General features: G+C 41.0%; 1 protein-coding gene across 1 annotated transcript; it reads left to right on the top strand.

The window, feature by feature from the left end:
* The first annotated feature begins 3,490 nt into the window (after positions 1-3,490).
* Positions 3,491-14,158, top strand: TSPAN6 (tetraspanin 6). The gene is made up of 9 exons (XM_026483541.4): positions 3,491-3,532; positions 7,235-7,723; positions 8,706-8,894; positions 9,174-9,248; positions 10,070-10,168; positions 10,661-10,795; positions 11,206-11,289; positions 12,697-12,802; positions 13,432-14,158. Exons 2-8 carry the CDS (start codon positions 7,637-7,639, stop codon positions 12,763-12,765), a joined length of 738 nt encoding a protein of 245 aa, XP_026339326.1. The 5' UTR covers positions 3,491-3,532; positions 7,235-7,636; the 3' UTR covers positions 12,766-12,802; positions 13,432-14,158.
* Positions 14,159-14,380: the final 222 nt, after the last annotated feature.

Here is a 14,380-nt window from a genome sequence, read left to right as displayed (position 1 = left end):
AATGACTAACAGAGGCTGGCTGAAGGGCCTCCAGAGATGTGGTGTACTGAAGAACACTTTTTATGACTCAGCATGACATCAGGATTGAATGAAGAGGAATTTCGAAAAATCCAAGGAGAGGGGAAGATTGTAGCTTACTTGGACATTCCCTAGAGACTTCCCAAGTAATTCCTTAGTACTCCCCAACTCTAAGTTGCCTTGTCATCCATATACACAGGGTCCAACACACTTTGAAACTCTGTCACTGATGATCTAAGGTCTATGGCCTACAGTTTCTGATAAGATTATGTTGTTTACAAAAATTACCATGCACTTTTTGCCTGAAGGATCAAGACTGATTTCCTGTAATAAGAGTGGAAGGAAAGCATGCTTAGAGAGGCTTTAGTGGGAGGCTGTTCCAGCAAACCTCAATGATCTGTGCATGGCAAGATTATAGCTGTTGCTAAGCGGTTTCCCAGTGACCTCTGATTGAGGGATATGCTTCACTAAGCAAGCTTTCTTTTTAGTGTCTGGTAATGAGAGTATCCTAACACAGTGCAGACCAGCTTCCTACATTCTCTCTCCTCTCAGACTGGACATTTTTGTCCTTGAAAAATCAGTGATTGCGGAAGAATTTTGTTTAGATGCTGTAGAAAGGGTTTCTTCCCTGTGTGTGCAAGCAAACTGGTAACACCTTCTCAGTTACAGAGGGAAGAATTGGGCTTCTGATAATATAAAGTTCAGTAGCAAGCCTGTTTCATGTCCAAGCCACCAATCAGAAATATGTATGGAGTGTCTAACAGTGTGATTGTGGTATAAGAAACGAAGACATGATCTTGGCCTCATTTATTCAATAAATTTAGCATGCCTCTACTGTGCTAAGGACGGTGGACAAAGACAAAATCCCTGACATCGTGACACATGATTAATTCAACAGTATTTATTGAGCGTCTGTTATGTTTCACAAACTGTTCTAGGTACTTGAGAAACATCAGTGAGCAAAAGAGACAAAAATCCTTGCCCTCATGGAATGGAGGAGGCATATATTCAACAAAAATGTTCTTGATTACAACTGTGTGCATTTAGGGAATTAGCCTTCATTGGGCATCTACCATAAGCTAAGAAGGGGGAAGAGAGGCCAATATGAACCGTGTGATCCTTCTTCTAATGAAGCTTACTCTTCAGCTCCCAGAGGGTTTATGTTTAGGAGGGGAGATAAGAGGGACACAGACAATTAGAAAACAGTACAAGACCGTATAAAGTTCTAAAAACTGTGGTATAAACTGTAAGGACCCTGTGAATATTCTGTGAGAAGAGGTAGGCCATGGTCTGTTCTCAGGCAGGAGAAGTGACATAAACAAGAGCTCATTGTTAGGTCAGAGGGGGATGGGCTAACTGGTTAGAGGGATCAAGACAGTGATAGAGAACAAAATTGAATAAATCGAGTAGGGCCAGATTGTGAGGCGTTTGAAATCAGATATAGAAGTTTACTCTAAACTCATGCGTTAAGAAATAGTAAATCTATTCAGTGTGTGTGTGTGTGAGAGAGAGAGAGAGAGAGAGAGATGGAGAGAGAGCATGAGAGAGCACAGAGGAATATATTCTACTAGGGTTGTTTTCTTTAAAAAAAAAAAAACTTTACTGGCCCCCTCTTGGCAAAGAGTACAGTCCAAGCTCACAGCAGGGCATACTACACCCTTCACAAGCAAGCCCCATCTATGTCCTCAGCCCAGTTTTAAACATTCACCTCATGAATCATTCTGGACATACTGAACTTCTCGCTCTTCCTTTCATACTTTGGTGGCTTTGCACAGATATATTTACTCTACCCTGTATTCCTTTCCATCCTTTCCTAGACTGTTGAAACTGTATCCATCTTTGCTGCTGAGAAGTTCCCCCTTAGCCCACCCCAGGCAGACGTGGTTTGCCTTCCCTTTATATCACATTGCTTTGTACATGTCTCAATTGTAGGTTTATCACACTCTCATTGTACACCCATGACAATCTCTGTCCCCTACTCTACTAGTTTGTTCATCTCAGACTCATCTCTGTCCCCTCCTAGACCGTGAGAGCCTGGGGGGCAACAACTTTGCCTTAGTCTTCTTCATTTCCCCAGCACCCAACACAGAGCCCAAAACATGCTAGGCCGAAGATGTGACATAAGGCCTCATGTCCCACTCAGAGCTGGAAGGAGCAGGACAGAGGGGTGGCAGAGAGAAGTTAAAGAAGAAAGGGAAGGAGGGGAATGTGGAAATCATAGGGAGATCAAAGTAAGGGGATAAATAAGACAACGTCACTGTGAAGCACTGAGATGGGCAATACGAAGAGCTTGCACAAAACAAGGGGGACTAATTTAAAAAAACAGCATTCCTTCAGTCCCTACTATTTGTGGATAACACTATATTAGATACTGTGGGGTATGAAATTAAATAAACCACCTCTCTGTATGATTTAGTTGGGAAGATAAGACAAAGACACACAAAGAGACTGACAACAGCTATACATACAAATGTAAAGTTTTTAAAGTTCAGTACCATTTTCAATGTCAAGACATTTAGTATGAAGTTCCTTAGCAGTCAATAAGGTATTGTTTTAAGAAATATTGGATATGGAAACTGACTTGCCTAGATAAGATCTCAGAAAAGCTTAACAAAACTAAACTAGAAACAACTTTTTTAGAATACCAACTAAGGCAAATTGATATGAAATTGTGAATTTTAATGTCATTTAAGAGTTTCCCATTAAGAGTTTCTCATTCTATGTGTCCCAAATTGTATGTTATGAACTTTTTTGAAGAAGGAAAGACCAGGGCTGGACAGGGAGGAAGGGATTCATGGAGAATCTGAAAGGAGCAGATGGAAAAAAAAGTGAATGAAAACTAGACACAGAAGAGAATTTCAGAAAAGGAATAATGAGAATACATAAGAGACAACAGGAATAAAGATATTCCTATTCGGGAGACGAATTCTTAAAATTGTACATACGAATTATCTATTTAAATGGTAATGTTCAAATTATCTGTTTAAATGATGTTTACTTGATGGCTGTTAGGTGAAATATGAGATTTTAAGAAAACAAGCAGGACATGCTTTTATATTTTATGATGGGCACTTAGCCAAAGGTAATTAAAGGGATTCTAGAAAAGGTATTAGAAACTGAAAATGAGAAGGACATTGTGTGAATAAGAGATAAAATGCATTCTGAGTGAAATAGCTGATGTTTTTTCACTGGTTCCTAAGACAGGGAGTGGTAATGTTCCAAGACATTATCCAGCAGCTCAATTTAATTGTTTTGTTTATGACAGTGTGATACTGGGATGGCTTAGACATTCAGTTTTATTTAATTTAATTAATCAAACCTCAAGTCACTACTAAGTGGTTAGTCTCAGAAACCAGCTATGACCAAGTTGCTCAACAGGGATTGGCTGAGCACCAAATGAACTCATCAATTGAGCATTATGTCCTAGGGCACTGGGGAGAGTATAAAAGGGGGCGCAGGAGCCTGCCACACTGGCTCTTCAGTAGTTTCTGAACATGTAGATAGCAGGAGTAAGGTAAGTAGAGAAGAAAGCAGGTACCCTTGTAATTAATTAAGGGTCTGAGTTAGTGTGAGTGGTCAGTCTATGAAGTCTGATACTGTGTGTGGGCGGGGGTAGAGGGTATGGATAAAGGGGGCAGAGGAACGCTCTCATTGAGTTGGGGTTGGGATGTGCTTTAAGCAAGGAGTAGGAATTCTGAGTGAGGTTGGAGACTGGGAAGGGAGCAGGGGACAGACCTTATTTATCGGGAGATAATCATACTTACTGGTTTATTGTGGAACAGAAAATTCACGTTGGAAAAGCAGTAGGAAATAAGATGATATCATATTTGCTGGGGGAGGCATAGTTTAAATGCCAAAGAACATAACATAAACTTAATCTTGAAGGTTACAGGAAATTAATAGGGAAGGGACACAAATCCCTACTAAATATTGAATGTAAAACAAACAGCAACAATACTTAAGGAAAATATTTTCCTTTTTCCTATATTTTCAGCATCAAACATGTGTTTTTGTGGTCAGAAAGAGGGAGGAAAATAGATTGAACCAAAAAAGGTATTGAACTCTCTGCCTTGCCACTCTGGGATGGGCAGGGTTACTTCCTAGGTGATTGGGCTACAGGAACGAAGGCAAAAGTAAAACTCAACAAAAGCCCCAAGCACAAGGCAGAATTGGGGAAATCATCGAAGTTCTTGTGCTTTGGGGGCTTTTAAAAGCCCTTATTTGTGGCTAAATGTCTGAATACAGCAGTCTTTGCTTGGGTTATTCCCAGCCAAGACAGCTGTTTATACAATGGCAGCCATGTCTCATCACAGAGTGGGCCCTGTTTCTGGTGAGAGAAACAGAAGTTGGCAAAGCTTCATCCTAGGCAAGTTAGCCTCTTTGAACCTGTTTCCTCATCTGTAACAGGAGGGCAGTAGCAGTCTTGACCTCACAATGAGGGCTTTTGTGATGTATGCATGAGGTAACACCTGTCAAGCGCTTAGCAACGGTGGTTGGTACACAGTCAATGCTCAATATTACAGTCGCAATATATATAATAGAATGTAATATCAATAATACAATTAAGTATTACAATATTAATACTTTACAGAATAAATGTATTTTAGGACCTAGAGAATTACTATTTATGTTGCCTTAGATAGAAGTAGATGCCCCTTTGGTCTGAGTTTGGGCCCAGACCCAGGCCTAAATTTGAAGTAAACTGAACTTCTGGGTTTAGTGGCATGGCAGGGTGGGAGGTGGTGGTGCAAGGTGTTGTGGCCATAGGAATATTAAATTCCATGTCAGCCTTTGGTTTAATTTGGCACTGACTGTTACTCGAACAAAGCAGCGTTGTAGTGGCAGAGGAAGGGAGAGGCGGAAAATCAACACATTCTTGGAAATAAGATGTGGCTTTTGCTTTGGCTATTTTGTTTTCTCTTCAGCTACAAAAATATTTCTTCGCGCTCCGGATCACAACGAAAATCCCTTCCAGAACATGGTATAAACCTAAGCTTCAGAGGAAGCTTCCATTTAAGATGACAAGGAGTTAGCAAGATTTCCCTTGATACTTATTTTAATAAGAGAACCCCTCAGATAGTGTTATTTAGCCTAGGGAGAAAGCTTTGCATTTACTTAGAGCCTCCCTCAACCTCATTTCCTGTAATTGTGGCCTGTGTGTTACTTTCAAACTTGACATCTGCTGTATTTCCTGGTAACCTTCCTTCAGTGTTTATGGGTGTATAGTTGTATCATTTACCCATTCTCTCCATGTGTTTATATGTGTTTAAAGTTTTAGGATAAAATTTTAGTATAAAGACTGTTGGTGCAATATTCATTCTCCAGTAGTTGCTCTCTTGGACCTCAGACATCTGGCATGATGTTAGAGGAGCTGGTCCCAGATCAATATTCGAGGTACAGGGAAGCTCTGTGTGACCAAGTCAATGGAACGTTCTTGTTTTCTGGTTCTGTGGTATATGCTTAAAGCAAGGTTTCAAGCAAACAAAGTTTGGGCATCACCTCTCCTTTCGCTATACAATACAGTAGCTATGCGGGAAATGCCCATTGTGATGTCGAGCTTGTGTCAATGGTGATGTAGTGGATCGCCTAGGGAACAGATACTGTCTCCTACTCCCATTCTTCAAGAAACAGCACACACCCACTGGACACTCTGTCTGCCCTCGAAGAGCTTACACTTTAGTTGAGAAATCAGACCTTAATACATACTCTGTGCTGTAATAATGACCAACCTGTTCATGATACATAACATGGAAACGTGCAGCTACATACACATATGATTTAATAGGAAAAAAATACACTTCCATGATTCAAATGCCATCCATAATTCACTAGGAATGTCCAATGACAAACTTTTCTTAGGAATGAACTTGTTTTTGGTTGACATTTCAATGCTCTGTGTCTCACCACATGGATAAAGGAGCATACAGCTCTATAGTATTGTTGGTGTTAGGTATTAACTCAGATTTCCTCGAAGTAACTATTTTTTCTCATAAGGGTATATTTTCATGGAGAGACCAAGAAGGTCCAGAGAAAGTTTCACAAAGTGCATATTTTACATTAAACAGAAAATTGAGTCTTGACACCCAATAGTGATCTTTTCTCCTTGATTACACCTGTCCTGAATTTCTAGAAAGATGAATGCTAGGGATCGAACTAATGTTCCTGAGTAAAATGAGAGACCAAGATGCCTATAGCACTTCATTAATTCATTTGTATTTAATTTATTTTGTAAATGTGTTTTGAACCTGACTAGATAAAAAAGACCTCCCTATTCCGAGGTTCCTATAAAAAGTAAATGACCTATTTAAATTGAGGGCAAATTGAATGGCTCATTTGGTCACTCTTGAAGCCAAAAAGGTGCCAGAAAGCAGAAAACAGTGAGTATCTATAATGTCTAGGCTCATTTCTTTTCTCCTCTGTAACTATAGGCATAGAATTAACCCGTTTTTATATCTATAGCTCAAATATCTGCACTTATTCTTGTGTGCTGAGCAAAGCGCATGCACATGCATCCTTTATGAAATAGAGACATCCCATTTCACAGATGTATCAAAGAACTTTAAACACCCTTTAAGGCTCTGCTGATTTGCATAATCCAAATTTTCTAGGCCTTTCAACTATCCAGAGACTTGTCTTTACATGTAACCATTCCTAAAGTTAAGCCCCAAACAAAAAATGCCTCAGCTTTTATCACCAGTGTTTAGGAGACCGTGAAAAGGGCTGTTTTTTAATCCCACTTTACCCCTAAGATTGACTCAGGGCTGCCTCTGGACATGTGGGACAGAAAACTTTTTGGTGATTCATTCCCATTCCATAAGCAGTTTAACTCCTTAGGAACACGTCTTAAGTTCTAGGAAGATCTAAGCAATTGGGAGAATTTTAGGGGAATGGACAGACCCTCCACAACCCAATACCAGATGTAGCTTGTGTTTAACAGGGGAGGGGATTGAAAAGCACAGTGATCTCTAGTTTTGGCTTTGCTCTTAGCTGTGTAACTTTAGACTTCAGCCTCCTAGAAAAAGAAATCAGCCTAATTCCCCCACTCGGGTAGATTTCACTTTTCCTCAGTTTTTGTCTAAAAACCGATGACTGTACGTGTCGCTTTGCAATCTGCTTTGTTTCTCTTTGGAAATATGCTTCTTGGGGGTATTTAGCCGTGTAATAAAATTTTCTTCGGTCACTTTTAACCTCTTTTCATTCCTTTCTTTCCCTCTAGGGCACCAGGGGCCCGCGAGGCCGAATCTCAAAGCGCTGCTGGCGCTACTCGTGATAGAACAATATGATCAAGTTATAAGGGCGGAGGGGGGGAGGCGGGGGGCGGGAAAGATTCAGAGAGAAAATGAAGAAAGCTCCGCTTGAAGATCTAAGGAATTTCCGGCACTAGAACCTTTGCATACAGTTTTCGGTAACTTGCAGCAGGGGGCGCTTGGAAATTGTCGTCACTTTCCGGCGAGCCTCCCAAGACTTTACCCTCTAGAAAATTGTACAGTGTTTCCGGCTTTTCTCAGTTGTAGACGCTCGTGAGTTTCCGGCAGTTTCCGGGGAGACTCGGGGACGCTGCGTCTCTCTCGCTCCGCTCCGAGTGCCCGGTGCGGCGGGGCAGGGTCTTGGGCTAGTCATGGCGTCCCCGTCTCGGAGACTACAGACCAAACCAGTCATTACTTGTTTCAAGAGCGTCCTCTTGATCTACACTTTCATCTTCTGGGTGAGAGCTGGAGGAGCCCGGGGACGGGAGGGGATCCTGGGCTTGGTTGGGGGGTGTGACCCTGAGCAGAGGGCGCTCATGTCGGGGGCGAGGAGGGAGGCCGGGGTGGGGAGGGAGGCGCGGGTGCGGTTTGGGAGGCGGTAGCTGCTGGGACCCCGACGCGGGCATGAGGTTGCTGGGGCTCGAGCTCCGGCCTCTTGCGCCGGGGTCAGGGTCCCGGAGGATGGCCGCCAATAGGCTGTGCCGGGACACAGATGTGCTTAGGGTTCGAATTCGATGCGGGGGACGAGGAAGGCAGAGCTCGCAGAGGGTGTCCCCGGACCGTTGAGAGAGGCGAGGCTTGCCCCGCCCCTCTGAGGGTTCACCCGCATAATAGTCTCTTTCTTTTCACTGCTTCATAAAGAGGGGAGTATTTCGCAGGTAAGCATGGTAATGACTGCGCTCCCGCCAACCTATCCCCGGGCTTGCTTTGGTGTACTGTCCCTTTGTACGCTTTGCTCATCTCTGAACTGGGGTGGGGAGAAGGGGGAAGTTTCTGGAACTCATAGAGACACTTTTTTCCCTCCTCCAGGAAGGTTTTCTTCCTATGGCGGGAGTAAAGCAGTTAAATAAGTTGTTGTCCCTAGGACAGATATGCCATGGACTTCGGCTTATACCAAAAACAAAACAAAACCAAACCTGAAAAACCCAACAAAAAGAAACAGATGAAGTTTAAGAGTTTTGTTAAGATGTCTTCTCTAGCTGCCCCCTGGTTTTGCCCTGGCTGCCTGGGCTACCTAGTGATCCAGCGTGGATTTATCAAGGCGTGTCCTTAAGTGCAGATCTCCTTCCTACCCCCTGTCTCCCATAACCCAGCCACAGCTCTGTGGCCACAGACTGCTAAGTCACTACACCTGTTGTTTCTTAAATACCTGGTGGTTTGTGGTTTGAAGGTGTTGCGGTATACAGTGTATAACTTTCTGTTCTCTGATTTCCCACATAGATCACTGGTGTTATCCTTCTTGCCGTTGGTATTTGGGGCAAGGTGAGCCTGGAGAATTATTTTTCCCTTTTGAATGAGAAGGCCACCAATGTACCCTTCGTGCTCATTGGTACTGGTACTGTCATTATTCTCTTGGGCACCTTTGGCTGTTTTGCTACCTGCCGAGCTTCTGCATGGATGCTAAAACTGGTGAGTCCTTATTTTCCTTAGAATTGATTCTTGATTTTAGAAAAGTCTTACATGTTGTTGGCTTTGTTTCTTGAAACTGGCCATGGCCCTTTATGATTTCTCCTCTTTCTTCGCAAGTAACATTTCTGCTGTCAGTTCCCACTTTTGTTGTGTTTTCCTTGTCCTTTTTAATAAAAACATGCTCAACTGATTGAGCAGACTATTTTTTTTTCGTTGACTCCCCTTGCAGCTGTGATGTATCTTATTTATTCTGACTTGGACTTTCTTTTTATCCCACAGTATGCTATGTTTCTGACTCTCATTTTTTTGGTTGAACTGGTCGCTGCCATCGTAGGATTTGTTTTCAGACATGAGGTAAGCCTGAATTTGGGAACCTTAATATGTTAAAATTGATCCTCCCAGAGATAAAAACAGTTAATCATTCAGAAATCACTTTTAAAGCTTACTTTTCAAATGGCAGCTGACAGTGATGGCTTTCTTGTAAAAATTCTAGCCCACTTTTAATATAAAAAAAATTTAGAAAATTGTAGACTGACAGTTACCAGAGGAAAATTACAGGTACCCATAATTACATGTATTTCCAGTTCTTTTTCTATGTACAAGTACCTATTAAAGTGGAGATAGTACAATTTATAACCTTACTGATAGGAAAATATTTAAAGCACAAAACTGATAACACAGTTTTCCACTGTGTTCTCCCTTATGCCACGCATTTAAAAAAAATTGGATATACTTAATGCAGATCATCAAAACTTTAATATTGAAGTGAAAATCAGGGTTCCACTGTTAAAACTGGGGTTGAGAAATCATTCAGTGCGTAGTGAAGGCTCCTCAATGAGAGTGTTTCACAAAGTGGTAATGCAGTCTCCCAAAGTAAGGTTTTGTAACTTAAAAATCCTGTAGGCATCAAATTTGTATTTTATTTAAAATAGAGGAAAATTGAATAAAATCTCCCATAGCACTTTGAACTTGAGCAGTTATCATCTTTTATTGTAATGTTTTGCTTAGTAATCCCCTCAGCTAGACTATAGCTCATAGAAGACAGGATTGGACCGTAGAAGTTAATTACCAGACATGTTGCTGCTGTCAAAGATATGACCGTTGGTCAGATGTGGGGGATTTTTTATTTGGAACTTTCTAGAATGTTTATTTACTGGCGTGTTTCTTTACTGTAGATTAAAAACAGTTTTAAGAATAATTATGAGAAAATTTTAAAGCAGTATAACTCTGCGGGAGATTATAGAAGCGATGCAGTAGACAAGATTCAAAATAAGGTAAGTGGTCTTAGGTGGTGGCTTCTCAAGAGGGGAGCACATCCTTATCCCTTTAGAGAAAAGGATAGGCCCCTGTCCCCTTGTGTGATATTCTCCTTACAATCTTAGATCAGGAGAAAATATGTCCCTGGAAAGATATGTCCCTGGAAAAGAAGTGTGGGATGATACTAAGTGACATATCTCCCTTTTCTCCTGATCATTCTCCTCCCATGTACACCTCTTCACTCCTCACACCGCGGACCAAGTACTGTTAGTACCAGCTGTGGCAGGAGAACAAGGCCAGTCCAAAAGGGTTACACTTGGTATTTAGAAAAAAGTGCTTATCTCTTGAATTATAATGCCAATTGAGAACAGCCGCATTAAAATGTTAGGATAGAGATCATTGAGTATAATGTTGTTTTGAACACAAATTGCAATCTAAGATAATAGGGTAAGTGTTTGACTACAAAGCTGTGAAGTGAACTATAAATGGTTTTGTTGGATTTTTTTCAGTTGCATTGTTGTGGTGTCACCGACTATAGAGATTGGAAGGATACTAATTATTACTCAGAAAAAGGATTTCCCAAGAGTTGCTGCAAACTTGACAATTGTTCTCCACAGAGAGATGCAGATAAAGTAAACAATGAAGTAAGGAGCCTTTAAAATTTTTTTTATTTGAAAATATTAACTGAATACAGAGTTGACTCAGTTTTTAATTTTTCCTCACAATAGATGCAATCCGAAATAGGCGGGGCAGGTATTATTCTCATTGACTAAATGAGGAAACTGAAGCTCAGACAATTTGTGACTTGAGTTCACAGAACTAACAAAGAGCACTTTTAAATGCATAATCCAACAGGTAGAACTTCTGTTCTTCAAACTCCTGTCGAGAGCATTGTGCTTGAAAGGAGGTAGGATTTATTTTATGAAGGAGTGAATTTCAGTACAATGCTGAGCAAAGGCTGAGTTAGCTAAAGCTCGTCTTTTGGCGGAGATGGACGAGCCAAGTGTTCAGTATTCCTCATGCTGTACTTAATATTTTTTCCCTCTCCCATTAGGGTTGTTTTATAAAGGTGATGACCATTATAGAGTCGGAAATGGGAGTGGTTGCCGGAATTTCTTTTGGAGTTGCTTGCTTCCAGGTAAGTCCTTGTTGTTAGGAATGTCTCCTCACTCTTGTTCAGAGTAAGATAGAAGATTTCAACTCTGAAGGCTTCAGGGCATTTCCAGAGAAGTCACGTTTTCACAAACTCCCGGCTGCTTTTAACAAAACATGTAGTCAGTCATTTGTGTTAAGGTCTCTTTAGCTTTGTTTTATTTGGGTGGGGGCTTTTGTTATTTTCATTCCAGTTTTTTGATGTCTGGGATCTTCTGTTTTCCCACACTATTTTCACAATTAGACTTCTCCAGATGTTTATTCCCTGTTTACCTGCTCTTTTTTACCGTGGCCTGTCACGCCTTGAAACTACAAAAAGCAAAGCTTAGAATTAACTCCTAGTAGTACATACCTGGTGCCCTCGGGTATGGCGGGCTCTCCAGCACCCTAATTCATTAATTCAAACATGAGATAGATGGGAACCTTGTTTTGCTGTGCAGTCAAGATTCTAAAACGTTGTTTGGATTTTTTCTTTCCCGGGCTACAGCTGCCTGGTGAGTTCCATATAAGTTCTGACCTGCAAAAACTTAGATCATACGACCCACCCATTCAATATGTGCCTGTCCTGTTGGGTACGTGCTACGTTGTGGGTCAAATTCTATTTCCTGAGTTGTGCTACTTCTCACTGTAGCATGAAAAGTTTGTATTGTGGCTCTAAGCCATTTTTTTAGAGGTCAGGGCTTTGTCCTATATTAAACATCATGGAGCTAAAACTAAAAGAAAGAATAATACTGCATTTTGACCTGTGTAATTGGTTTTGGAAATCTAATATTAATATATCTCTCAAGCAGCAGGCACAGCTATGTCTGAATCTGCACCGTCTAATAAAGTAGCCACTGGCACCCTCGAAAGGTTCTAATTATTAAATAAAATGAAAAATTCAGTTCCTCAGTTGCTCGAGCCCCATTTGAAGTGCTCAAAAGCCACATGTGGCCAGTGGCTAGCTTACTGGACAGCCCAAGTACTGCAGAACAAATCCATCACTGCAGCACTGCACGAGAGCTTCCAAGAAAATCTCTGCCTTTGTAAATGGAGATTTTACGTGATGAGATCATAGTCTGAGCCATGTCCTTTTTGTTCTGATAGCTGACAGCTGTCTTATCTGATAAGTTTCCCCAAAACTTACGACATTCAGAATTTTTCTGGAATGATTTTTGTCAGTGACTGTTGTGAAACTCCAGGTCATAGTAGTAGTAAAACTTCCCTTATATTCTTTGAATGTGATCCAGGAGCTGCAGAGTATCAAGCAGAACTGCCGAGAGAAACTTAAGGAAGGAAATTATTAGTGAATTCGAAGTGAAAGGAAAATAAACCTGTATCCTTAGGTCTGTAGGCTCTTTTGTGTGTGTGTGTGTGTGTGCGTGTTTAATTTTTGTTCGTATTTTATTTCTAGCTGATTGGAATCTTTCTAGCCTACTGCCTCTCTCGCGCCATAACAAATAACCAGTATGAGATAGTGTAAACAGCAAACCACGGGCCTATTCCTCTTGAACCTTAAGGTATGTTCCTTCATCTTAGTCCTCAGCTCTCTGTTGGTGTTTACTTCAGCCTGTGCATGTGATGGATGGACTGAGTTTGCCGAGGTCTTGTCGAGTGGTGTGTTCGGATCTGGTTGGTACTGTGTTAGCCGTGCGTAGTTAGGTCAGGTCTCTCAAGGCAAGGCATGGCCACAAAGGGCAGAAGAGCCTTTGGGGGTTTACCTGCATGTCCATCTAAAGATCCTGAGTGGTCCCCTTTCTAATAGATTTGGACGTAGACTGAAGAGGAAAGGAGAATCCTAACAGTGGCCTTGCTAGTGAGGTTCCCCGGCAAGTACACTCTGCTCCCAATATTCTTCATTTACCACACTCCTCTGGTGAGCTCTTCGTAGAGTGATAAACACATCTAGCCCAACCTGGAACCAGATTTGGGGAAAACATGTGTTTCAGTAACGTCAGTATTTGAATGGCAAAGCATGAGAACCGTTGCTGGCTGAATTAATCCCCTAGGCCCTTCACATTTTAATTGAGCCGCCGACGGGGAACACACGAAGGTCTTCATTAGCAGAATAGATGCTCACATGTGTGAGCGCATACAGATATTGAAATTTGGGTTACAAGTTGATTAACTTTTTTTCCTTTACTTTTAGGACATTTACATTCCCCCCTGTGAGCTATGAAATTGCCTGGATGGAAGTACCTACTACTGCTTACGATAGACCGAAAACTTACATCAATAGTCTGATTCAATCAAGACGTGTTCAGTTTAAGTCCACCTTTTGTCCCATTGATGTTAGATCCTTGAAACCCCTGTATCACTGTGAAACACTGGAAGAGCTAGTAAATTGTAAATCTTGCAATACCGTGTTCCTCTTGACTTTTATTTTTCAAAATCGCATTGTGAATATCCTGTGTTTTTCTTATGTTCAGTTAGCCGCTGTATAGTACTGTATAATAACATCCTTAGTTTTTGATGTGGTATTCAACGATTCATTAGTTATGTATAACAAGTGACCCCTCTGAATTTGCTGATTGATGTAGTGTGATAGAACATTGACCCTTCCGAACTGGCCACTTCCCAGACGAGTTAAGATTATTGTATAATTTGCATCAAGTTAAAATATTTTCATGAGTCGCTATTTTGCTCTCAAATTCATATTTGAAAGGTTCTAATTATTACTTAATGGTGTTGGAATTACTGTATTTGCCTTAGGAATTGAAAGCAATTCATCTTCATTTGCTTTAGCTGCTATTTCTTTATCAGGTTGTTGTGACTTAATTGTCAATATTATGGTCAACTATAATAATCTTAGTTTTGGTTTATGCCTTTGATTAAATATAAATCTTTCACACAATAAATGTTGTTTTCCTCTAAAATCATCATGTTTAACTTTTAGGAAACCTGCCGAGGTGGTTGTTTTCCACTGAGAAAGCTTAGCCCCACATTTCTACTTCAGGTGCGGTTTTAGATAGGAGACGTAAAACCAAGGTCTTGACTCTGTTTCATTTTTTAAAAAGTCTTTGCTTACAAAAACTATTCCCTGTGAAAGGATTACATGCCATATTATGAAATAGCCTATGCTGAGCATTCTCCCGGAA

This window comes from Ursus arctos, chromosome X (genome assembly GCF_023065955.2).
Source record: "Ursus arctos isolate Adak ecotype North America chromosome X, UrsArc2.0, whole genome shotgun sequence".
NCBI lineage: Eukaryota > Metazoa > Chordata > Mammalia > Carnivora > Ursidae > Ursus > Ursus arctos.
The sequence above is the reverse complement of the archived record's forward strand: the minus strand, read 5'-3'. Positions and strand labels throughout refer to the sequence as shown.

Excerpts from the sequence above, each read along its gene's own strand:
- TSPAN6 (XM_026483541.4), top strand. The coding sequence starts at position 7,637 with ATGGCGTCCCCGTCTCGGAGACTACAGACCAAACCAGTCATTACTTGT. Across the intron at positions 7,724-8,705 it reads TCTACACTTTCATCTTCTGG|ATCACTGGTGTTATCCTTCT; the intron begins GTGAGAGCTGGA and ends TTTCCCACATAG. Across the intron at positions 8,895-9,173 it reads CTGCATGGATGCTAAAACTG|TATGCTATGTTTCTGACTCT; the intron begins GTGAGTCCTTAT and ends TTTATCCCACAG.